Source organism: Triturus cristatus, chromosome 8, assembly GCF_964204655.1.
Source record: "Triturus cristatus chromosome 8, aTriCri1.1, whole genome shotgun sequence".
Lineage (NCBI taxonomy): Eukaryota > Metazoa > Chordata > Amphibia > Caudata > Salamandridae > Triturus > Triturus cristatus.
The window spans coordinates 158003760-158027807 of record NC_140591.1 but is presented as its reverse complement, the minus strand read 5'-3'; the positions used below and the strand labels follow the sequence as shown (position 1 = coordinate 158027807).

Below are 24048 nucleotides of genomic sequence, written 5' to 3'. Positions count from 1 at the left end.
TACTTTTAACTAGCATACACCCTGCCTTATGGGCATTTAAGCCCTAATTACTTAAGACGTATTAATATGTTAAAGTATGATGAATTGCATGCATAATTTATTATTAATTTATAATGCCAAAATAACTTTTCATCCACTTTGAACAGCATTACAAAAACATTCCAATATAGCTAGAGGTGCATGCATATATGTGAACACATATGCATCTATCTTTGAAGTATTTTTGAAAATACTTTATTAATAACCATTTCAAGATGTTGATCCATTTGTGTGGTCATGTGTGTGGATGCAACTGAGACAATCTTTGCTTTTTGTTGTATTTTGTACCCAAAATAATTAACAGATGGCTGCCCATTCATGTGCATTCATACTTATGGGCAAGCAGCCATCTTTGAAAGGTTTTTCACAAAGTGTAACAAAAACTATGACAAGATGGCTGCCTGTGCATCCGTATGTATACGCAAATACAGATGACCACAATGCACTTCTTTTTGTTATATGTCAACATTACTTTACTATTCTTAGATCCCAAGGTGTTGCTTTTTGGAACGGTAAAGTCATGTTAAAATATAGCAAAAGAAGTAGTGTGGCCGAAGCTTTTTAGAGCTGTAGCCAAACCTAGACATATTGGCTTTGGCTATGCCTGAGTAGTTAACATTCCATTTAGTAGAGAACAGCCATCAACACCTTTGAACTAATAGCCATCCCCCCCTCTACTTCAATACACATTCCCATAACAGTCACTGCCAGGGACTCTGGACCTAATTTAGATATTGGCAGAGGGGGTATTCCGTCACAAACCTGATGGATTTCCTGTCTGCTGAATTATAAGTGATATACAATAAAATTCACTTCATGTTTGTGATGGAGAAACTCATTCGCTAAACTCTAAATTAGGCCAGTTGTATCAACATTTACTGCAGGCATAGCTTGTACCTGTTACACATGGCACCCTGTGTGCTCAGATACCCTAAACATTCAGACTGTTTGCTGATGCTCTCTAGCCATTCTCTTGGAATATGCCTTGGCAAGTCTTAAACATCTAGCAATGATCACCTTAGTTTATGGACCACTGCTTCTTCAAGTCAAAATCAAAGACTTGATGTGTCTATAGATGACTGTGCATGTTGTGTATCTTTACCAAACTATGCCCCAGCAGGTATGCACTGCTGGGACCCTAGGGTCATAACCCTATTCCGTATTCCTGCATGACACAAAATCCCTAGCATACCACCTTACTTAGGATGAAAGTAAATAACTCATCTGTGGAGGACAATTCAGGCTGAATTATTAGATCCTTCTGTCCACTGCACTGCAGCAGGGAATCTGCCAATATACCAGGGCACTGGTTTATTGCAGCCATCTAGTCACTCTCCCTCAGTTGTTCTGCACAAATAACCGTAATCAATAACTGTGACAGTATCTGTTATGCACCTAGGGTGAGTGGGCTCTTTTTAATGTTATCCTGTGTCAAGTTTCTCTAACTGCTGTGGATTTTCTCCCATATCAATGCAGCTTCCACCTTAGTTTATTGTTAAGTGTGAGTTTAAAATGAGATGTGATGTCACCACAGTCAAGATAATGGGGTCTGCACTGGGTACTTGGATTAATAGAAGCTTAGCAAAGCCCAGTTGGTACTGCTGTCAACAACAACATAGAAGACAAATGCCCCATGCAAGAACTCATCCAGGCATTACCAAAGAAGAGGAATAATTCCATAGGTGATTAAAAGGTGCATTGGAATAGCAGTGCCCTTATGATCATCAGATGAGTGAGGAAAAAGGTTGTAGATCTAAAAGCAAGAGACAAGCAAGGTAAAGTTGAAGTCTTTATTAAAGGTGACAACCTATGGATGGTCATTCCTGGCCAGCCAGCCTCTCATCTGACAAACTATGGAATGTTCACACTTAGGTAGAACTTCATTGAAATGTGGCAGTTCCAATGTGCCTTAAACAAAGCCATAACATATCTCCTTCATATACCAAAGCAATGCATTACAGAATTAGTATACAACAGAAAACAACTCTGGAAAAGAAACAGGAAGATAAGCAAGCCAGAGAAAAAACACAGGTGAAAGTCCACTCACAAAAGTGGGGAAATGAAAACACATCAATCACATACATAGATTTGTAAATACAATGGTGTTCTTCTGGATCTGGTACCATTAACCATGGTCCACATTTCTCTCTCAAAACTAACACTTTTTCTACGACCTCTTTCATATTCACATTCATATTCACATTTCTCCTCTTACTTCAGGAAAGCGGCCATCTATTGGCAAATATCTCATTCCATAATCGCCATCAACATGAACCCACTGTATCTCTCACCTTCTCCTTCTTTACACCAACCACCTGTTAATAGACAGCCACACTCCAATGTTTACATTCATCTCATTAATTACAATTACACAATTAGGATGGACCTTGAAATTTAGACAAGCCCTTTCTCCTCTATCTCAGTTTGACTTTAACCTAATCACCAACAGACTCCCAAACACGGGAACCCTCGTGTCTCCTGGTAACAATTGCAAGGAAGACCTACACCGTTTCCAGTGATACTAATTCTTTAATCCACAAAGGAACCAATTTTGTTCCTAGCTCCCTTCCTCTCATGATACAAATGGGCACTGCTATTACTGTGGTACAGTATGCGCAGACCAACTCCAAAACCATATCTCTACCACCTGACACAGTCAACGGGACAACTCCTTTAATCAATCTTTTGTTCTCTCCACTAACCTACTGGATTGATGATTATATAAAAATGTGCAACAGTGTTTAATGAACAGTCTTTCAAAAATGTCTTCATCTCGACAGAGCTCAATTAAGTAACATTATCTGTGATGAAGTAAAGGAATAGCCTTTCGCTGTAAACACCTCCTCAATAGTACATTTGGTAGAAATTGCCCTATAAAATGTCACCACCAACCATCTGTAATTTACATCAATCATTACCAGAACATTTTTTATCTCTCGTTTCAACTCAATTAGAGAGATAATGAAGTCTATGTAAATACTCGTTCAAGACATTCTAGGATCCTCTTAGCTACTTCCACCTACTGTAAGGCTTTTTTCTCCCTTCTTGAATTCCACATAGTACTCAACCTACTTGAGAACTTGGTCATCAGCACTGGTCCACTGAAAAACTAGCTTTCAGTCTTTATTTTCTCAGAGTCTGATATCAGTGTTTCTCTTTGACCCATCTATCCAGAGGAGGTACAAATCTATAACCTCATGTTACAACATTCTCCAGCTACTGACAACTCTTCTATAATTTTCACATGTGACATCACAGTGGGTTGCACAGTACTGTCCCTCCTTTTCCCAATTCTGAACCATGTGAATACCCTCTTTCAAGACACAAGACTTCACCATTCATCATGGCTTTTTACCACTCCTTACAAATTGAATCCCCTACTCCACGCACCCACATCTGAACCCCTTGAACCTACACTTTCTCTCTCTCTACCTCTATCAGCATTGCGATCAAATTCTTACCAACACACAGAAAGACAAAGCAAGTAATGAGTTTGGACATTATACCAACCTGTAATGATAACAAGGACATATCAGTATTCCTGCAGTCATGTGACCAACCTTGACAGCCTTGCAGACTGTTTTTCCGGCACCCCAGATAATAAATTTCAAACAAGGAGTTTCGAACAAGGAGTTTTCCATACATTGCATGAAGGACACTAGCCAATACTCTGCTACTTAGCACCCCACGCACAGATATTCTATAGCTCCAAAAGCGGGATTCAAGCAGGTAAAAGTAGAGCTCTTTCTTAAAGGTGACAGCGATCCGTTGTCATCCTTGGCCAGCCAGTTTCTCAACTGACAAATTATGGAAAGTCCGCACTTAGGTAAAGCTCCATTGCAATAAAGAGGTTCGAATGTGCCTTAAAGGCACAACATAAACACATCAAGAAACAGAAAAACACAAATATTATCGATTCCTTAAGACTGTTTATTATTGTTTTATATATATATACTTTTTATTACGTTTTCAAACATGTGAGCAAGAGCAGCAGTTACATGTGCAGTCAAGGAACCAGGACACATGCATTGCAGTACTGTAGTGTGTAAAAAAAACCTTCTGTGCAGAAATCAGCACTAAACATCTATGACCTCCCCGGGCGACCTATGGGTTGTTCGTGCAGCACTTCAGTGCATCATCGTCTCAGCAGGAGGGTAGCTTATTATTCTAGTGAGCAGGTCGCCTCAAATTGTCCCACTCCATGGAATTTACTCCTCTGGTCAATTGCTCCTTATTTGTGGCAAAACAGTCAATGGCCCCTTAACTCCCATCACATGCAGTGCCCATCCTGCTCAAACAACATAGAATGCAAATTAAAACCAAACAACTAACTTTCCCATGCACACATTAGGACCAACCACTACCAGGGCGAGGTGGACTAATACTGGTGTGATAACTAGGCACACCATCTCAGTCCCCTCTTCCCACCTAAGTGCAGGGTGTGTGTTAGTACCTGAGGTCTTTCATTACCTTCTCATCAATCCGTATTTGTTTGAGGTGGAGTTCCTCTGCTAGTGCCCACTCCTGCTTGTCCCTAAGCCATCTATCAGTATTGGCCACCCACTATAGCACAATGCAACGTTTCGCTAGCAGGAGGCCCAGTTTTGCAAACCTGTAGTGTATTGCTCTCTGTTTAGGTCTGGGTATCATACCCAGTAGACAGTGATGGATTGACAGTTGTATGTCCACACCCCTCCCTTGTCTCAGTCTCCTGACCACATCCTCCCAATACTCAGTCCCCATCCCACATGTCCATGTCATGTGGAGGAACGTGGTCCTCCACTCGTCACATTTGGGGCATGATGGTTATCTATTGGGGTAACTTTTATGTAATCTGTCAGGTGTCATACATGTCTGATGTAAGGAGTTCTGCCTGTCGCCTTTGAGTCAGATCACGTGTCAGTTGTCTTTGAATGCCATAAGATTTCGGCATGCATTCACCTCTCACCACTGCTTTCAGCGCTTCCCATTCAGTTGCCTGGGTCTCCGTGAATCCCCAGTTATGCGCAAAATAACCCTCCATGGTAACCTTAACATCCCTTTGAAAGGATAGATCCTTAAGTTCCTCCGGGTGTATTCGCCACAAAGGGGACCAATCATCCCCACCACCATCCACTTATGTCACCAGCATCGGCGCGTGATTCGAGAGGATTAAGTGTTGGCCGCTATGTATACTGGGACTGAGCTCTTGGATCACCATTATTCGATCCAGTCTAATATGTGTGTAGTGTGTCGCTGTATAGCAGGTGTATTTGTGTGTGGGCTACTACGTGCATCATATGTCTATACATCCCATCCAGGCCATCACCTCAGCTAACGCAGCGATCATTCTCGGTTCCATGTTGTGACAGGGGGAACACCAATATAGATTCATGTCTATTATACAATTGAAATTCCCCCCTGATTGAGCGGAATGGTATATATATAGGACCAAGAGGTCAAGTAAGACCCAGTAAAAGGTATTGTCATCTGTGTTGGGTGTGTAGGAGTTCAGAAACCATACCTCCCTACTGTCCAGGATACGAAATAGGAACACAAAGCGCCCCTCCACATCTGCATGGACAAATCAGTGCTGAAAGGGTGCTCCGGGTCCAACCAAATTGAGGCCCCCCTTGTGTAGCAGGAATACATCAAGGAGTACATCTGACCCTTCCATGTCTTTTTTAGTTTGCACGCTTCGCTGTCAATCAGGTGTGTCTCTTGCTACATGGTAACCTGAATGCTATGTCTGTACCTTGTAATGCTTTGTGTAGGCATTAAGGCCTCCAACGTTCCAAGTAGCTCATTTGTACTGCCATTAGCCATTGTCTTGATGTGGCATGGTTGTTCCCCGTTCCCCATAGTCACCCTAAGTAGCCAATAGAGGGTCCAATCCATCAGGACATGATGCTAAGGCCTCCCTTTGCCATCTCTATTGTGTTCCCCCAGTGTGCATGCGTCCATTACCCATACTGTCCCTCCCCCAGGGTCAACATCCCTTAAACTCATGAACCGGTCCTTTCCCATGCCACCCCCAAACACGGGGATATCGCAACAGTAGACCACCAACTGCAGTGGCCAGGATCCACTCACGTCCCTATCAACTATGTCCAAGACTAGGAGGACCTCTCACAGCCTAGACCATCACACGGACCATGATGTACTGCATCCGCCAGTTGCCCCGCTTGCCTGCATTTCATATTTGTGCTCACCCACAGGAGTCCAGGCATTACATTAGTTCTTCTGCCTGTCCCTTAGGTATTGCAGGCGGCCTACGGTGGGGTTGCACACTCCACCCACCCCACTCCAATGCAAACAATAATATGATGTGCGTAAGTGTTTCAAATCAGGTCTCTGCCCGCTCATGTTGCAGTATGGATGAGGTATCAAATTGTCTAGGCTTCTGCAGGTCAGTTCCACATGGTAGCTAAATCTTCTCCCCCAGTGCTCTCACTGCCAGCCTTTGCACCCGTCCACATTCCAGTGGGGTCAGTAGCACCTGCGCACCGTCAGGTTGCACCTCTACGAGGGGACAAAGGCGGCTGGTGGATTTTGAAACTGGTGAAGCAAAAAATTTGTAGCCTTCTACAATGCACAAGCATTCATGTTACATAAATTGAGTTTAGCACAACTACATTATAATTCTGCTAATGTGGATTATCAAACTAAAATGAAGCATTAGTTTAAACCACAACTAAAACATTATGAATGTAACACAGGTTTGTTCAGATGAGTAATTCCAGATGTCATGTCTATTTCCTATGTTATTTTGTTCATCGTCTAGATAATTGCTAAAATATGGCATGTAAATGCATTAACATGGTTTACATTTCTAACACACGTGTTTGCATGAAACATGATTATATGTGGGTGCGCTTGACATGTGATTATGATGCACCTCATCTAGTGTCCAAGTTTACAGCTACTTTTTACTTATTCACAGGGGCCATCGATTGACCCAGTAACTGGCAGAAAGGCCAGCCAGCATCACTAAAAGACTCAAAGCACTGCCCTACTCCATCACACCACTTGGATCACTAGATCTTTTTCTGTTATACAAAATGAATACAGTTGACCAGCTACTCCTCACACCATTTTTTAGGCTGAAAGAAGAAGAGAAGATGCAGATCAAAACTTTAGGACCAGATAGGCCTGAAATCAAGCTCGAACAATCTACAAAAGATCGTGGAAAAGATTACACTGAAATAAATCAAGTCTGACACAGGGCAGTGCCGAGTCGTGACTCGTGTCGCATTTGCATCCCGATTCCCCGTACCTCCCACTCACATCGCTGCGCGCTACTGTACTCTCTCTGAGGCTGATAAAGAAGGCACTTCTACCACCACAGCACAGCAGGCCTCAAAGGGCGTCTTGAACTGCAGAAACAACGTTTTATGCACAATGGCACCGGACACCCCCACCAGGCCTGTACTACCACGCCACCATGACAGGGCTTCGTCGTCATCCATCAAACAAAACAGTGCCCCTATAACTAAGAGGTGGTGCTGCCCAGTCATGTCGCATTCGCATCCCCATGCCTCCCACTCACACACCGCTGCGCGCTACCGCCGGGGTACGCAAACTCGCAAAGTGCTCTAAGGCTGAAAAAAAGCCACCCGCCCACCACCCTCCTCCCCCGGTCCCAACTAGCACTACCGCCACGGCACAGCAGGCCTCAAAGAACGGCTTGAACTGCAGAAACAATGTTTTACGCACAATGCCACCAGACACCACCACCAGGTCTGTACTACAACGCCACCATGACAGGGCTTCGTCGTCCTCCATCAAACAAAACAGTGCCCCTATAACTAATAGGTTGTGCTGCCCAGTCATGTCGCATTCGCATCCCCGTGCCTCCCACTCACACACCACTGCGCGCTACCGCCAGGGTACGCAAACTCGCAAAGTGCTCTAAGGCTGAAAAAACTACCGCCACGGCACAGCAGGCCTCAAAGAACGGCTTGAACTGCAGAAACAACGTTTTATGCACAACGCAACCAGACACCACCAGGCCTGTACCACCACGCCACCATGGCAGGCCCTCATTGTCATCAATCGAAAAAAAACAGTGCCCCTATAATTAAGAGGTTGTTGTGGGGGACGGGTGGCCGGGTGGGTCGCACTCGCTTACCTTAGTGTCCTCCTGTCCTCAACGTTCTCCAGCCGGGCTTCAGGAGGAGGACTGCAGTGCAGAGTGAACTAGAGTTTCAGAGACAGCGTGGCAAGCACTCAGGCAGGCACAAGCCAAACTGAAACTAGAAAATACTGGATTTGGTCTTTGGACTCCTCCCCAGATCCCAGCAACCAATCACTTGCAGAACAACAAGCAAGTTGCAACTGTTGCTGGGTCTGGTGAGGTAAATGCCACTGCCACACCCCCACACATCTCTAAACCTGCGGACAGCCCCGCCCACAGCCATTGGAATTAATGGAGGGACTCCAACTCCTCCCTGGGCCAAGCTAATAACGCCCAAAATCAGGATGTTATTCTGGCAGTGAGACACAGGCTGCACCCACCACTGTGTCGTCACTGCCCTGCTTTCTGGCTCCAGGTCGAAGAAATCTTCGCCCAGCCAAAAGCATGCACAGAGCAAGGGCCATCCTCCCCCATCCCCCTAAAGAAAACCACAGATTTGCACATGTTTGTCAGGACTCACGAGCAGCCAGCAGAACAATTTATTTCTAAACTGCTCAGTGCCCATTAGGCATTTATTTGGTCCCCCAGGGTGGGAGGGCGACGCCCATCTCGCCCGTTTACACCAGCCAGATCGTGAATCACTGCCATCACTCAGACCAACACCATCAAGTCAATCCTACACATCCTCCGCCCCCCCCAAAGAAGTGTGTACAGCCTTTATGTATCACACGCAGTTTCGCTGGAAAGAGTAACATGTAGCGGATATTTAGTTGTCTCAGTTTCCGCTCTGCTTCCAGGAAGGATTTCCGCTTCATTTGCACTCTCCTAGTGTAGTCAGGGAAAATACGGATTATTCAACCTTCAAACTAGAACCCATTTCAGGATGGTGTCTCTGTGATGATAATTTTGGATCTGAGAGATTATCGCCCTAGGCTGTCCACCTGAGAGGCCTGGTGGCCTTGGTTCGGTGAGCTCTCTCTGTGATAAATAACGGGGTGGATCAAGACCTTTAGCCAACCTTCCAGGAACTGCTCTGGCATCGTCCCCTTTGCACCCTTAGGGAAGCCGACAAATCAGTTGCATCTCCGTGGCCTTCCTTCCGTGTCTTTCATGCGGACATCCAAGTATGCTGCTTTGTCTGTGAAAGTGCAGACTATTGTCCTTATTCCTCTAGTTCCATAGTGAACCCTCCTACAGTAAGTTCAGTCTCTAATGAGCGCTCATTCTCTTTGCATAGGTCCGCCCTCAAAAGATTCTCATCAATGGATACTGAATCCGTTTTTGGTTCTAAGGTGTGTTCTAGCTGCACAATGGCTGTCAGTATCTGGCACCCAAGGCCCATGTGCGAAGTTCTGTTGTGACCCAGTGCAGCGCCAGCCCAGCTGCCCCAGAAATGTCCAGTGGGTTTAGTGAAGGGAGACCACTAGGAGACACATGTGTCTCAGCAACGACTGGATGGAGGGGGAGGATCGATGGAATCTGGCCTGTCTTAGGATCACACAGTCGTCGGTATGGCCACTCCACTCCCTTGTAGACTAGGATTGAGCGCAGCTATGCAATCTGTAGGAGTCCAGTTCCCCTCCTTGTGATGGGAGGTGGGGGGGTCTTGTCTTCTTAGTAATATATGGCTCAGGATGCAATCCTCTCTTCCAGTTCTGCCTGCCCAGCCTGGCTTCGGGTTCACACTGATTCTGTCACTGCTTCATCCCAGCACTGCATCCTCCTTAGCAAGGGCCAGGTCCAGCTGACAGGCCACACTTCGTTGCCTCCCCAGTCAGGCCCTCTTTTCAATACCCGGCATCAGTATTGTCCCTGGACTGGGCTACGCCAGACCACTGCAGTTTCCTTGTGCGTGTGGGTCATACTACTGCATGTCATCTCCCACATCACTCACCTCTCGGACATGTGAGCGGAGGGGGGCCGGTTCACCAGATCAAACCGCTGGAGCAGTTCAGTAGTCTCCCGGCACCAGGCACCTCCTCTCTGGCAGGCAGACCCAGGAGCTGGCATGCTGGAGCCTATCTTCCGTTGCTGTGCCCCCTTGCCCTAGTTGGGTCAGAGCCAGAGTCCAGATCAAGGCCCCGCCCAGTTTTAATCATGCAGCGGCAGGTCTGGGCTGCTTGGTGACATTAGGGGGCTCAGGCAATCAATCCATAGTCGGGGCAAGCAACGTTTTGCCAGGGTTTTGCCAAGAGAGGAAGAACAGGAGTATCTGTCCCGCTTCGACTCGTCCCAGCGCGGCAACAACCAAGCAACAAAGAGCAGAGGTGGGACGTGTCCAATTCTGCTGGTCCTACGCCTTGGGCTCTGGGCAAGATTTGGCCATTGACCGCAAGGCTCAGTCTATGGAGCTTGCCCCTGGAGCATCCAATTGGCCATTTTGTTTTGCCACACCCCATTATTTATTATTGTTATGATTATGCCTAAACAGGAGCCTATGATACTTGACAGCAGACTTTATTTTCTGTTGTTTATATCAGTAAAAGAAAATGGGCTAATTGACTGGTAATACTGAAAAGATCCGAAGTTGTTGTTGCTTTAAGGACAGAGGTCAGTTTGTTATGAAAAATGTTTAAAAATTTGAATATAGCATGTGAAAATATGCAAAACAATTTAACATGTTAATATAAGTACTGACAAATCTTACCTGAACACTCACCAATTTTGTGAGTACTATGAAACTGGACTGCATTTCATGTGAGACTGCATCAAGGGCTTAGAACTACTCATGTTAAATTATAACTGGTCAGTACAAACCCAAAGAACTTTCATTGATGGTGCTTATGTTCAGCTCACACATCCACAATGTAATGCATAAAGGAAGTTTTCTCTGACGGCTTTGAGGTTTTGTTCCCAAGCCCTGGATTAATCCCCCGTCACGGACCAATTGGTTTGGATTTCGTAATTAAAATTGGCCATCGTGCTCAACATTGGTCTCTACCCTCATGTCTCTCATTTAGGATCATGACCACTTAAATAAGCCACTGCCTCTGTGCTTTACCGGCCCTTCCCACGCTCTGGTCGGATGACCATCCTGCGTTCCTCTCTCCCTGGATCCCGAACCTTTAATTATACAGCGTCCCTTCAGCTACTCAATTACTCATGTTCCGCTTGATTTGTATCAGAAGCATTACCCTTTAACCTATGACCTCTGTCCTGATGATGACCTGAAATCATCCAGGTCGAAACGCCGTCGACTACACAGCCTAGAACTAAGGCCGCTCTGTGGTCAACCAAAACATTCCAAATAATTGTTTGTGCTTAATTGTATATATTTACCTTGTTTGTTGACCCCTGACCCTTTTTTCTATTGCGCCGTTCATGCTGTTTTTTTCACACTCCTGTGTCACTGCGTCGTTCACCATTCACCAGCACGTTCAGTCTTCACTTTGTGTGTTCAGGTCATTGTACAAGTAAATGTACTGTAGTGCTTCCTAACTACTTGCAGAATTGTATATAAACCTTTTCTTACTTAACTTACGCTGTGGTCTCCCTCCATACCCTCTGTTCTCTTGTTATTTATCTCACTTTGTTAAATTGTTTTTCCCTCCAAAATATCCTCCAGTTGAGACATTGTTTTTGTTGTAAAGTATTTATGCAGCAGCACTCAAATAGTAATAAAGTGAAAACAGAATACAAGAAAAATCCTAAACTAATTTTGAAAAAATAGAGAAGACTTTGATAACCAAAATGATATCAGAATGGCAAAAACCAATCCAGTAGAATCAGAGATTTTCAATTTTAAACTTTTAAGTGAAAATGGCACTTAAAAATCCAAAGTGCCACTCAAGGTCATCTGGTTGCCCGAGACCGAGGGAAAGTCACAAGATTATGCCATCCATGATGGAGCGTGGGTTGGATACAGAGATCAAGTAAGTTCCGTTGATGAGATCCCCATCCATGTCCGGAACAAAGAGTTCCACTCGTGTTGGAGGAGAACACGAGCTGCAGGCCTTCAGCTCAGAGAGATGGTCGAGCATTGTGGATCGTTGTTGCTGTAGTGAGAAGTGTAGGTCCCGCATGGCTGGTTGTCATGGACAGCCGCTTTCAGCCCACAGAGCAAGTCTCAATGAATCTTTGCTTTGGTCATCATTGCTGGTAGCAGAGTTTCGGCACAAGCAGTCGCAAGGGGGACAAACTTCAGGATTTTCCTCTTATTTTGGTGGAGGAGCTTCCACTGATGCCAGCCAAGGGTCCAAGACCTGATGGCCACCTCTTGGGGATCAGGACAAGGTCTAGTAGAGGCCAGCAACAGGGATCTAGACAGGTCAAGTTGCAGGTTCAGGCAGGCCCAGTCACAGCAGGTCAGTTGGACAGTGCAGGCAGGTCTCTGAAGCTTGTTGTTGTCCTGTCACTCATTCAGCCAGCGGGCTCTTGGAGTCACGCAGGGTAGCTTGGGATGAAGGTGAGCAGGTCCAATCTTCCCTCTCAGACAGCAAGAGAGTCGATCAAGCATCAGGGTAACCTAAATCCCAGTTGTTAGACTTGCCAGCGTTGGGGTGGTCTTCCCCCAAACATTTTGCCTGCTTACCTCGATTTTTTTGCTGAAACGTTTTGTTGGCCTTAGGACTCTGTGCACTTTACCCCTGCTGACTAGTGCTAAAGTGCATGTGCTTCTCCCATAAACATGGTAACATTGAAGTATACACAATTGGCATATTTAATTTATTTGTAAGTCCCTTGTAAAGTGATATACCATATATACAGAGCTTGTATAGTAAATGCTACTGGTGGGCCTGCAGCACTGATTGTGCCACCCACATCAATGTATGTATGTATGTATGTAGTGTATTTGTAAAGTGCAGGAATCACCCCCGAAGGGGTATCTCCGCGCTGTTGAAGAGCGAGAGTCAGCCCTGTAAACATGTCTTGGGGCTACCACTACAGAGCGTGTGTGTGTAGTTTTACTGCAACTTTGACTTACCATTTAAAACCCTTTGCCAAGCCTAAAACTCCCCTTTTATTACACATAAGGAACCCCAAAAGTAGGCCCTAGGTAGCCCATATGGCAGGGTGTTGTGTAGGTAAAAGGTAGGACATGTACTTTTACGTTTTGCATGTCTTAGTAGTGAAAAGCCCCTAAATTAGTTTTTCATTACTGTGAGGCATACTCTTCTGATAGGTTAACATTGGGAATTTCATAATATACTTTTAAGCTGTAATTCTGGATTAGAAAGGAGTATATGTGTCATGTTTTATATCTTTGAAATAGTAATGATAAATCCTATTTACTGGTAAAGTTAGATTTAACATTACAGTTTTGGAAATGCCACTTTTAGAAAGTGGATATTTCTCTGCTCTTACAGCTCTGTGTGTGTGCTGCCTGTCTCTAATACATGTCTGGAGTGGGTGACAGCTACACTTTGTGCATTTCCTACGGGAAGCCATAAACACAGGAAGGTTAGGTGTGTCTGAGTACTCATCTGCATTCTAATGGCTGATAATTACACCTAGAAAAAGGCAGTACCCTGTCCCCACACAAAGGGCAGATTAGCCCCTACTGATAGTCTGGAGCCAGGGCTGGGTAGAAAGGGCTCTGTGCACTTCAAAGACCCCACTTTAAACGCATAACTGGGTATAAGTACTGGGGCACTGAACCCACTAAATCAGACACTTTTAGACCTTTAACTAAACTCTGTCAGAAGACCTGCTGTGCTTCATCAAGGACTGACACTCTGCTGGACTGCTGATTTGTAAGACCTGCATTTCTGCTGTGCTGTGCTGCCCTACTGCCTAATGCTCTCTGACCCTGCTGAGGGAGAGCTGGACTCTGCCTTGCAACCAATCTGACCTCTAACGGCTCAGTGACATGCCTCCTGTTGCTTGAGACTCAGGCCTTTCAAAGTGTCTACAGCTGCTCCTGGGCCTGGTTCACTGGAAGTGGACCCAGATACCTGCACCAGAGAAATCAACGCTTCTCCAGTCTGTGTGTAGCAGAACCAGCGCATCTAGGCTGTTGAGAGAGTAGATTCGACACATTGATCTTGGAACAAACGCATCGCCTCGAGAGCATGAAGCCTCGGAACTGTGCATTGCCACCACTGCAGTGTGGCGAGATCAACGCATCTCCTTCACTGCTTTGAGAAACCCAGAACATCGCACTTAAGAACCAATGCATCTCGGCTCGGTGCTTCGTCTTCAGGACCAACGTATCCTCATCACTGCATGGAGAAGATTGACGCATCACCTCGACTGCAGGCTTCACATCGACACATCGCTTCTCTGCGCCCCGCATATCACTGTTGCAACCAGGATCAAGGTACTCTATTCACAGGGCCTGTATGGCTCCTGCGCTGCATGACGGTTGGCCTGAACTGTTCACTTTACCCAGATTCAGCGCGATCAGATAACCCCCATTGCTGCTTATTGCTGCTAAGTGCAAGAACTTTTTTTATTCCTTAAAAATTCATAACTGAATTTCTACTTATTGTATTTGTGTCGTTTTGGTCTTGATTTGTTTATAAAATAATTGTCTGTTTTTCTAAATCAGTGTGGAGTCTTTTTGTGGTGTTTTCAGAGTGTAACTATATGTGTGCGTGTATCTGTGTGTGTTGTACAAATACTTTACACATTGCCTCTTTAGATAAGCTTGACTGCTCTCTGCCAAGCTACCAGAAAGTGAGCACAGATTATATTTTAGTCTGTATCTAACTTACCCTGACTAGAGTGGTGATCCCTACTTAAACAGGGTGCATACCTCTGCCAACTACAGACCCCATTCCAAATACCAGTTATGGAGACCACACTTATTTATTTGTTCGGAAAAGGAAAGGCTGCAGTTTACGGATTGCTTTCACTTGTAAGTGATCCATAATAGTTTGACTTTGTGCTCTACAGTCAAAGTGACAATTTTATACTATTTTTCTGCCCACCCAACATCTACTTCAATTAATTAGGCATACTGGGTAGTTGTCCACTGCGAACATACCTCAGATAGTCAGGCACACTGGCAGATCCTTCACTTTCGGTGGACATGCTTCAAATGTCCCAACCTTACAGAAGTCATGTTTCATTACCTTCAGTCAATCAGCCATGCCAGGAAACTGTCTGCCTCTGGTAGCTATGCCTCAGTCACTCAGACTCGTCACCATGTTTCAACTGTTAAAATTTTACAAACTGTGTTTTCATTACCTCCAATCAATCAGGGATGCTGGGTGGCTGTCCACTTCCGGTAGCAGTGCCTCAACAGTCAGGCACACCGGGGACCCATCTCGTACTGCAACCGTCACAATCTTACAAGCCATACACTGAAGTAAAGCCCCTAAGGTCCAACTCCATCTTATGTTGGCCATCTCCATCTTGACTAATGGAGGTCACCATCTTCCGTCTCTCAAACAATGGAAGTTGACATTTTTCTATATTAATGCAGAATCATTGTCATGTCTGCTATTGGACACAGGTGTTGCTTGACCTTATCTTTCTACTAAACTGTGAAGGCATCAAGCCATTCGATTGATGACACAGCTATAACCATCAATGTGACATTTGTCTGGTTCAAATGTCCACTTTCTATCATGTCATGGTCAATTAAGAACACATAGAGAGCAATAACCTAAATAGTGTAGTCTGGACGTCCTTTTACCTTATATGTTCATAAGGAAATGTCTGGGACGCACCCCTGGGTGCACATAATCTATGTCAAACATTCTGTAACTTATGTTTTACATTTCTGATAAGATTTAGCATATAAGGATGAACGCTTGTCAGGAGAGATCCTTCGCCCAGATTATCGCCTGAGATTCTGGCAGAGATGGTCTCACCTACTGCACCACACTGCGCTCTTCGCAGATGCTAGTTCTCACCTGAAGTTGACAAAACTACTGTGACTAAACAAAACGTGTTAGTTCATGCTATTATTTTTTTTTTTTTTTTTTGTATTTATAGAGCGCACGTATACCAGCGGTTTCTTGGCGCTGTAGCTGACGGGAAACTGAGGTTAAAAACAAGGAGGGAAGGGGGAGAGTTTATACAAGAGATTTAGCGAATAAGTGGGTTTTAAGGCATTTGCGGAACTGTGAATAGAGGGTGATGGAACGAAGTTCAAGGGGAAGGGAATTCCAGAGGGTAGGGGCAAGGATAGCAAATTTAGATCCTCCCCACTTCTTTCTCCGGAAGCGAGGGATGGTGAGGAGGAACTGGGAGGAGGAACGTAAAGTCCTGGTGGGGATATAAGAGGCAATTTCAGAAGAAATGAAGGCTGGCGCCAAGCCCGATCGGGCCAAAAAGGTAATAGATGCGAGCTTGAATTGAATTCTAGCTCGCACGGGGAGCCAATGTAGTGAATTCAGAAGTGGGATGGAATGGTGAAATTTAGGGAGATTGAAGACCAGGCGAGCCGCCTGGTTTTGTATCTGTTGTAGGCGACGCAAACTGTATGCGGGGATACCGGCATACAGGGCGTTCCCATAGTCCAGGCGGGACATCACCATGGCCAAGATAATGAGTTTGAGGGCAGAAAAAGTGAAGAAGCGGGACACCCTGCGTATAGTGCGCAGAGAGAGGAAAGAAGAGGATACCACAGAGCTGACCTGGGAGTGAAGGGTGAGTTGAGAACTAAGTTTTATGCCTAAAGTTTTAACTGAGGAAGAGGGAGCAGGAGAGGGACCAAGGGCGGGGGGCCAGAAAAGAGGGGACCAGGGGCTGGATGAACCGCCCGTCAGCACCAACTCGGTTTTATCAGGGTTGAGTTTCAGGTGGTTGTGGTTCATCCAGTCCCTGATGTGAAGCATGACAGTTTGGAAGTTAAGGACAGCAGAGGGAGAAGAGAGATTAAAGACCAGCTGGAGGTCATCCGCGTAATTGAAAACGGTGACCTCCATCTGTTGAAGAGAAAAAATTAAAGGGGCAATATACAAATTAAACAGAAGGGGAGAGAGAGAGGAACCTTGGGGGACCCTGCACTGAACTTTCCGGGTGTCCGCTGTGAATTCACCCAGGCGGACAGCCTGGGTGCGGTTGCTCAGGAAGGAGGATAGCCAGACCAGGGCAGTCCCCCCGATCCCCGCCGCCCCGATACGGGAAAGTAGAATGTTAAGATCCACTGTATCAAAGGCGGCTGAGAGATCGAGGAGCACAAGGGCCTGGTGCTGATTGGTATCCATGCCCTCCCTGAGGGTGTCTAGAACCGACATAACAACGGACTCCGTAGAGTGTGCGGGGCGGAAGCCAGCTTGGCGGGAGGCAAGGGCTCCGTGCTTCTCCACAAAGGAACTCAGGGCGCGAGTGACGTGGCGCTCGAGCACTTTAGCCAAAAATGGCAAAAGGGAGATGGGGCGGAAATTGGCTGGGACAGAAGGGTCTGCCCCCGGTTTTTTCAAGATGGGCACAATTACCGCGGATTTCAGGGAGCTGGGGACTATACCTTGAGAGAGGGAGCTATTTAGGAGATGAAGGGGAGGGTCTGGGCAAGAGACAAAGATGTGGTGGAGGATATGGGCAGGACAGGGATCATGTGGGGAGCCAGATTTGATCAAAGGGATCAGAGAGGTGAGATTTTCCTTAGTGATTGGAGGAAGGGTGGTCAGTGCGCCCTTGGGGGGAGGACATCGAGGAGCATCAAAAGAGGGGGAAGGAGGAGGGATGTTGGCCTTGATGGTTAAAATTTTGTGAATGAAATAATCATTGAGAGAGAGGCAAAGATCTTCAGACGGGACTGGTTTTAGAGTAATTCGGTCTGAGAACGCCAGGTTGTGAACGATGGTAAAAATCTCCTTAGACTGGTTCTCTGCTGCTAAAATCTTGGAGGAGAAATAAGATGTTTTAGCCTCCAAGATGTCTTTTTTGTACTGGCTCAGGATGTTAGAGTATTCCAGTTTCAAAGTGGGGCAATAGTTTCTCCTCCAGGCCCGCTCCGCGCGACGGACTGCTAGTTTGGTGGTTTTGAGCTCTTTATTAAACCACCGATTAGCGTCTTTGTCGCGTTTGGAAGAGATGCGCTTGAGCGGGGCAACGGAGTCGCAGCTATGGGAGAGCCACTGATCTATGGTATCAACCTGGGAGGCGGTGGTAAGGCCCTGAAGAGAGGGGAGAGAGCGGGTAAGAAGCGAGGAGAGATTCTCGAGGTTGACACGGCCCCATGAGCGGACCCAGGTGTTTTTGGGCCGGGGGGGCTTAGCTGGAGGGAGAATAGGAAGGAGGAAGGAGATCAGGTGGTGATCAGACCAGGAACAAGGAGAGATAGAAAGTGATTCCACAGGGCAGTTCAGGGACCAGATCTGGTCAAGCCGATGACCTTTAATGTGGGTAGGGGAGTGAACGTGAGATATAAAGTTTAGGGAGTGAAGGGTTTCGGAAAATTCCTTTGATGACGGACATTCGGCGGGATCAGAGGGCCAGAAATTAAAATCGCCAAGGAGCAAGATGGAGGAATTATTGACTGTGATGGTAGCCAGGGCCTCCAAAAAGTCGGGGAGAAACTGCAGGGGGGACTGAGGAGGGCAGTAGGTGAGGAAGCAGGTTAGAGGGGGAGAGATGGAAACTGTGCGAATCACCAGAAATTCGGTGGTGGCAATGGTAGGTAAGGAAAGAACTTGGAAAGGGAGATCGGTACGTGCGATGACCGCCACGCCGCCCCCAGCTCTACCTGAAGAACGATCCGCCCTAAGGGCGTAGTAGGAGGCCGGTAAGGTGGAAAGGAGGGCAGGGAGGGAGTCATCGCCGAACCAGGTCTCGGTTAAAAAGAGAAGATCGGGGGCATGAAGGTCCAACAGGACCGAGAGTTTGTGCGCATGGGCAACAGCAGACCGAGTATTAAGGTAGAAAGCAGTGAAGTTTTTAGGAATAGGCAAAGGGACTGACTCATAACTCGTAGGAGAGGTATCACCTGTGGGAACAGGGCCAGACAGGGGGGTGGGGGGAGTTATGCCAAGAGCAGATATCCGGGAAATTGTTGTCGCCGGGATGGGCCAGTGGCCCTGGTAGCTACGAAGTTGGTCCGGGGTGTAGGTGGTGAGTGGGGCAGGGTGAGACGCCCCTAGTCCCGGCCAGTCGCGGACGGGCGCAGACGGGCTTAACTTAGGCGCAACTTCGGCGCGCATTCGTCGCGCCCGCTGGGCTCGCCCGCTGCGCGTTCTGAGAATGCACATTTAAGTAGTGGACCTTTAGGGCGGGGAGGGGGCGTGGCCACAGAGTGGGCGTGGCTAGCGGCGATGAAGGCAGGTAGAGGGTGTCCCGTGACAGCGCTGGGTCCGCTGCACGTCGCCCTGAAGTGCCTGAGTGAGAAGTAGCTATTTATAAAAACACACCAGTAAAACACAGAATAATTACAATCAGCGATGTCACCTCCCGGCTTTTCGCCTCAGGAGACCGGAGCCGATTGAAAGCTCGTGGAGTCAGCCCTTAAGTAGGGCGGGGAGGGGGCGTGGCCACAGAGTGGGCGTGGCTAGCGGCGATGAAGGCAGGTAGAGGGTGTCCCGTGACAGCGCTGGGTCCGCTGCACGTCGCCCTGAAGTGCCTGAGTGAGAAGTAGCTATTTATAAAAACACACCAGTAAAACACAGAATAATTACAATCAGCGATGTCACCTCCCGGCTTTTCGCCTCAGGAGACCGGAGCCGATTGAAAGCTCGTGGAGTCAGCCCTTAAGTAGGGCGGGGAGGGGGCGTGGCCACAGAGTGGGCGTGGCTAGCGGCGATGAAGGCAGGTAGAGGGTGTCCCGTGACAGCGCTGGGTCCGCTGCACGTCGCCCTGAAGTGCCTGAGTGAGAAGTAGCTATTTATAAAAACACACCAGTAAAACACAGAATAATTACAATCAGCGATGTCACCTCCCGGCTTTTCGCCTCAGGAGACCGGAGCCGATTGAAAGCTCGTGGAGTCAGCCCTTAAGTAGGGCGGGGAGGGGGCGTGGCCACAGAGTGGGCGTGGCTAGCGGCGATGAAGGCAGGTAGAGGGTGTCCCGTGACAGCGCTGGGTCCGCTGCACGTCGCCCTGAAGTGCCTGAGTGAGAAGTAGCTATTTATAAAAACACACCAGTAAAACACAGAATAATTACAATCAGCGATGTCACCTCCCGGCTTTTCGCCTCAGGAGACCGGAGCCGATTGAAAGCTCGTGGAGTCAGCCCTTAAGTAGGGCGGGGAGGGGGCGTGGCCACAGAGTGGGCGTGGCTAGCGGCGATGAAGGCAGGTAGAGGGTGTCCCGTGACAGCGCTGGGTCCGCTGCACGTCGCCCTGAAGTGCCTGAGTGAGAAGTAGCTATTTATAAAAACACACCAGTAAAACACAGAATAATTACAATCAGCGATGTCACCTCCCGGCTTTTCGCCTCAGGAGACCGGAGCCGTTATAGTCGTTAACTGCTCTGCACAATGGGCCTTTCCTGTCCCTGCTTTTGGAGCTAGAGGGTGGCTTTTGTGCTGCCGTTTCAAAGCCAAATAGAAGGTTCCAGAGGGTGTCAGGAAATTAAATATCCTCACCTCCCCCATTTAACTGTTTACAGAAATGGGTAGGGTCCCTGGACTGGCCTGAAATTGGCAGGTGGGTGTAGTCCTTCCTAGCGCTTGGGGAAGACCCTGTGTACCCTCCTGGAGTCTGTGGGGATGGCCTCCCCAAGAGATGCACCGCTAATATCGTGGTCCTTTGATGTCTCCGGTGGGGATGGACCAAGAGCATTATTTGCTGTATGGGCATTGCTTGGCACCCTTTACTACTCTTTGCATTAATCTGTATATCCCCACACTGTGTCTACCTGATAGCTCATGTCTCCCTGTTTATTGGTCTGTGCCCTCTGCCTTTCTCTGCAGTGAGCACCATAATCGGAGTCTGTGGTGCAGATTACTATGTTTTTGAGCCAGAAAAGAAGATTTAGCCATTTACTAGACAATACGCAGTAACATGTTAATGCGAGGAAGTGCCCCTTTTTGAGTGGTTAGCCATATGTTTTTGGACTGATGCTGCTGATTTTTTCCACTCTGTGCACTGGAGCACTGGGGCCCCAGTGCATGTGCTCTGACCTTTAAAATATGCTAAAATTAGCAAACTCCTAATTGGCACATTTAACTTTCCAAGGAGGCCATAGTATATGGTGCAGAAGTGCACCAATGGCGTGAAAAGTTAAATGTCACCAGTGGACAGCAGCATTTATTATGCTCTCAACTAATGGGACAAAGGAAAACATGGCTTCAGGCCTACCAGTTTACCCTGACTGCTTCAGTGTTAAACTTGCAGTACGACCTGTTAACTAACCCTTTTTAACAAGTACAAACCTTCCTTTCTAATACCAGTAAGTATGTAGCCCTTGAAAGCCACAAAGTCAGGTGCATGGTATTTAAAAGTAGGACTTGTGGAAAATTGTTATCATAACCCACAATGAGAAGGTCCTAAAAGCTATGTTTACTGTGGCAAGCCTAGCTGTCCTACATAGACAACCAGAGTACAGATTTAAATACTAAAAATGCTATCTCATGAATTGGACCAGCTGGAAAAATAATTAAACCACTATTTTTTTATAGTTATTAAAATTCAAATCTAACCAAAGTTAGATTTATAATAAATATTAGGGAAAAGTAACTTCTAGAAAGTTACCCTTTTACCTGCTTGAACTGTCATAAGTATCTGCCAGCTCCCAGACTGTGCTCAAGCGCAGGAAAGGCAATGACTTCTCTAAATTCTACATGCTAATCAGAGTAGGGGGTTGTAGGCACTAGACTGTTGAAACCTGCTTAAGAAGTCTGTTGAGCCACAAGTAACACTTGTGAGAGGGAGACAATAATTGTATATCCCTAGTATGGTTGCTGAAGGACTCTGCTTTTGTCCTACCAGAGGTCTGTCTCTGGGTTTGCAGTGGGGACAGTTCCTGCTCCAAACTGGATTTCAGTGTAAGATAGGGGAGGACTGATGATTTCCCTATGACACTCTTGCACACACCTCCAATCAACACAGCCCAAGTTTATTGTGACGGAAGTTTAGTGTGGCCATAGACTTTCACCATCTTGGATGTGATTTTTATTGTGCTGAGTTTTTGACTTTTTATCTGCGTTGTTACTTTCAAATGCTTTACATATTTTCATAAGTGAAGCCTATCTGCTCTGTGCGATAGCTGCTTGGTGCTGAGCTCAGATTCGAATCATTAAAACCTTTGACTGAACCTAACACGATAGTGACTTTATTACTTTATTACATTCAAAGTGCGGCTATGCCGGTAATACGACAAAAGCACAAAGACAAAGGAATCCTCTCAGGATCTCATGCAATTTATGAAATGCTCACTTCACATAGCATGAGCATGACATATGCACCCACATAGTGCATATTACAGAAGGTGTGACCAGGTAAAAAGTGGCTGCAAGAGCCGAGTTATTGGGGCCTTTGTGTAATCCAGCCTCTTAGATACAGCTCTTAGAAATGGAGTGCTATATCAAAATTAGCTATTGGTATTACATTTGTTTGATAATTTTGAATAGCTAAAAGAAGCGTAATCTGTGGATAATTTTCTCTTTTTTTCTGGCTGTGTCTCTTCTACCAACAGATACTTCAACTGCCTCAGGAAGTCATACCAACAATACAGCTCTACCAGTGATGCATTCTCCAACAACAGTATCTTCCACACTTGCTGCTTCAGGTTCTAGTCCTGCTATGCACTCCTCGATAAATACACTCATCCCTGCTGCGCCGCAGACTTCACCAACACCACTGCCATTGCCAACTACCCATTTGTCAAAAGCAACCACCACCACCACCACCACCACTACTACCATAGCAAGCAGAGTTGGACACGTTTCTCTCAAAGGGAATGCTGAAGTGGAGTGCTTCAGTGCGAGCATTGTGGTGAAGATTAACATAGCTTTCCTGAGCAATGTACACATCAGTGCATCATCCTTGACCTTTGGAGAGGCCAGCTGCAACATGAGCTCCACTGTAGAGGACCTTCATGTTAAACTCACACTGGCATGGCCAAGTGAATGCGTATACATTAACACTGTAAGTCACCATCATCTATATGTATATATATATATATATCTTATACCGCTAGTGATATCATTCAAAATGAGTGCATAATTCATGTGACCCCTACCTAGAAGGAGCTTACTCATGTTCAGGAAAGTTCCATTATTTTGCATGCTTCTGTCGTTGGGATCTCCTAGAAGTTGGGGGTGTCCCTAAGGTATGTTACGACATCAGTCTAAGGGTTCCAAGGAAGGCTGGGGCTTGGATGTCCACTTTGACTGGCTGTGGGTGGGAGATGAGTTTGTGTTTGATTTGGAAGGATACAGTGTAGGATGGGTAATGAAGGGTGTCCTTGTTTTATAAGCATACTAATGTTGAGTACATTAAGGTATTTCTGTGTGCAACCAAAACAAAAGTAAACTTCTAAAGTCTTCAAACAGGTATGTGACTCCCCTCACTATTTTGCTGTAGATGTGTGTCCATGCCAGACTATCATGAGCTGCACTTATTCCTTTAAGTGATAAAAGTCTCTCCTATGATGTACTTTTAATGACATTTGGGCAGTTTCCTATTGAAACCTTCACACTTTCAAAAAAGTCAAATTTACGTTATTAATTCCCACATATTCAGGATTTTAACAGCATTTGTGACTTGTTCAGCATGACTGAATGTCAAATGGGTGGTTGTGCAATTACGTTTGTGTTTTATCCCTAAAAAAGAAAAACAACAAGATGTTTGATTAGGTACATGAATTTCAGAACCGAGTGAGTTGACAAACATACATATTTGTAACCAATAATGCATCTTATTCGTAACTGCTGCTCAGTATTTTCCATGTGTACTTTTTTGATCTGCTTACTCTTTGGCCCTGATTATGAGTGGCAGACATCCACCCTGAGTAGTAACTCTGGGTGGTTTTCGCTGCTTACCATTATGGGTGGCTCAGTATCTGTGTGTCAGGAATTCCATGGTCTGCAAAATCTGGATCTGATATTTCTGGGCCTGGTTT

General features: G+C 46.2%; 1 protein-coding gene across 1 annotated transcript in view; it reads left to right on the top strand.

Annotated features, from left to right (window-relative positions):
• The window catches only part of UMODL1 (uromodulin like 1), a 633174-nt gene that overhangs the window by 498560 nt on the left and 110566 nt on the right, over window positions 1–24048 (top strand). Inside the window, exon 14 of the mRNA XM_085621215.1 lies at window positions 22621–23072. Within this exon, the coding sequence (XP_085477341.1) occupies window positions 22621–23072 (452 nt within the window). The remainder of the gene's footprint in view (window positions 1–22620; window positions 23073–24048) is intronic.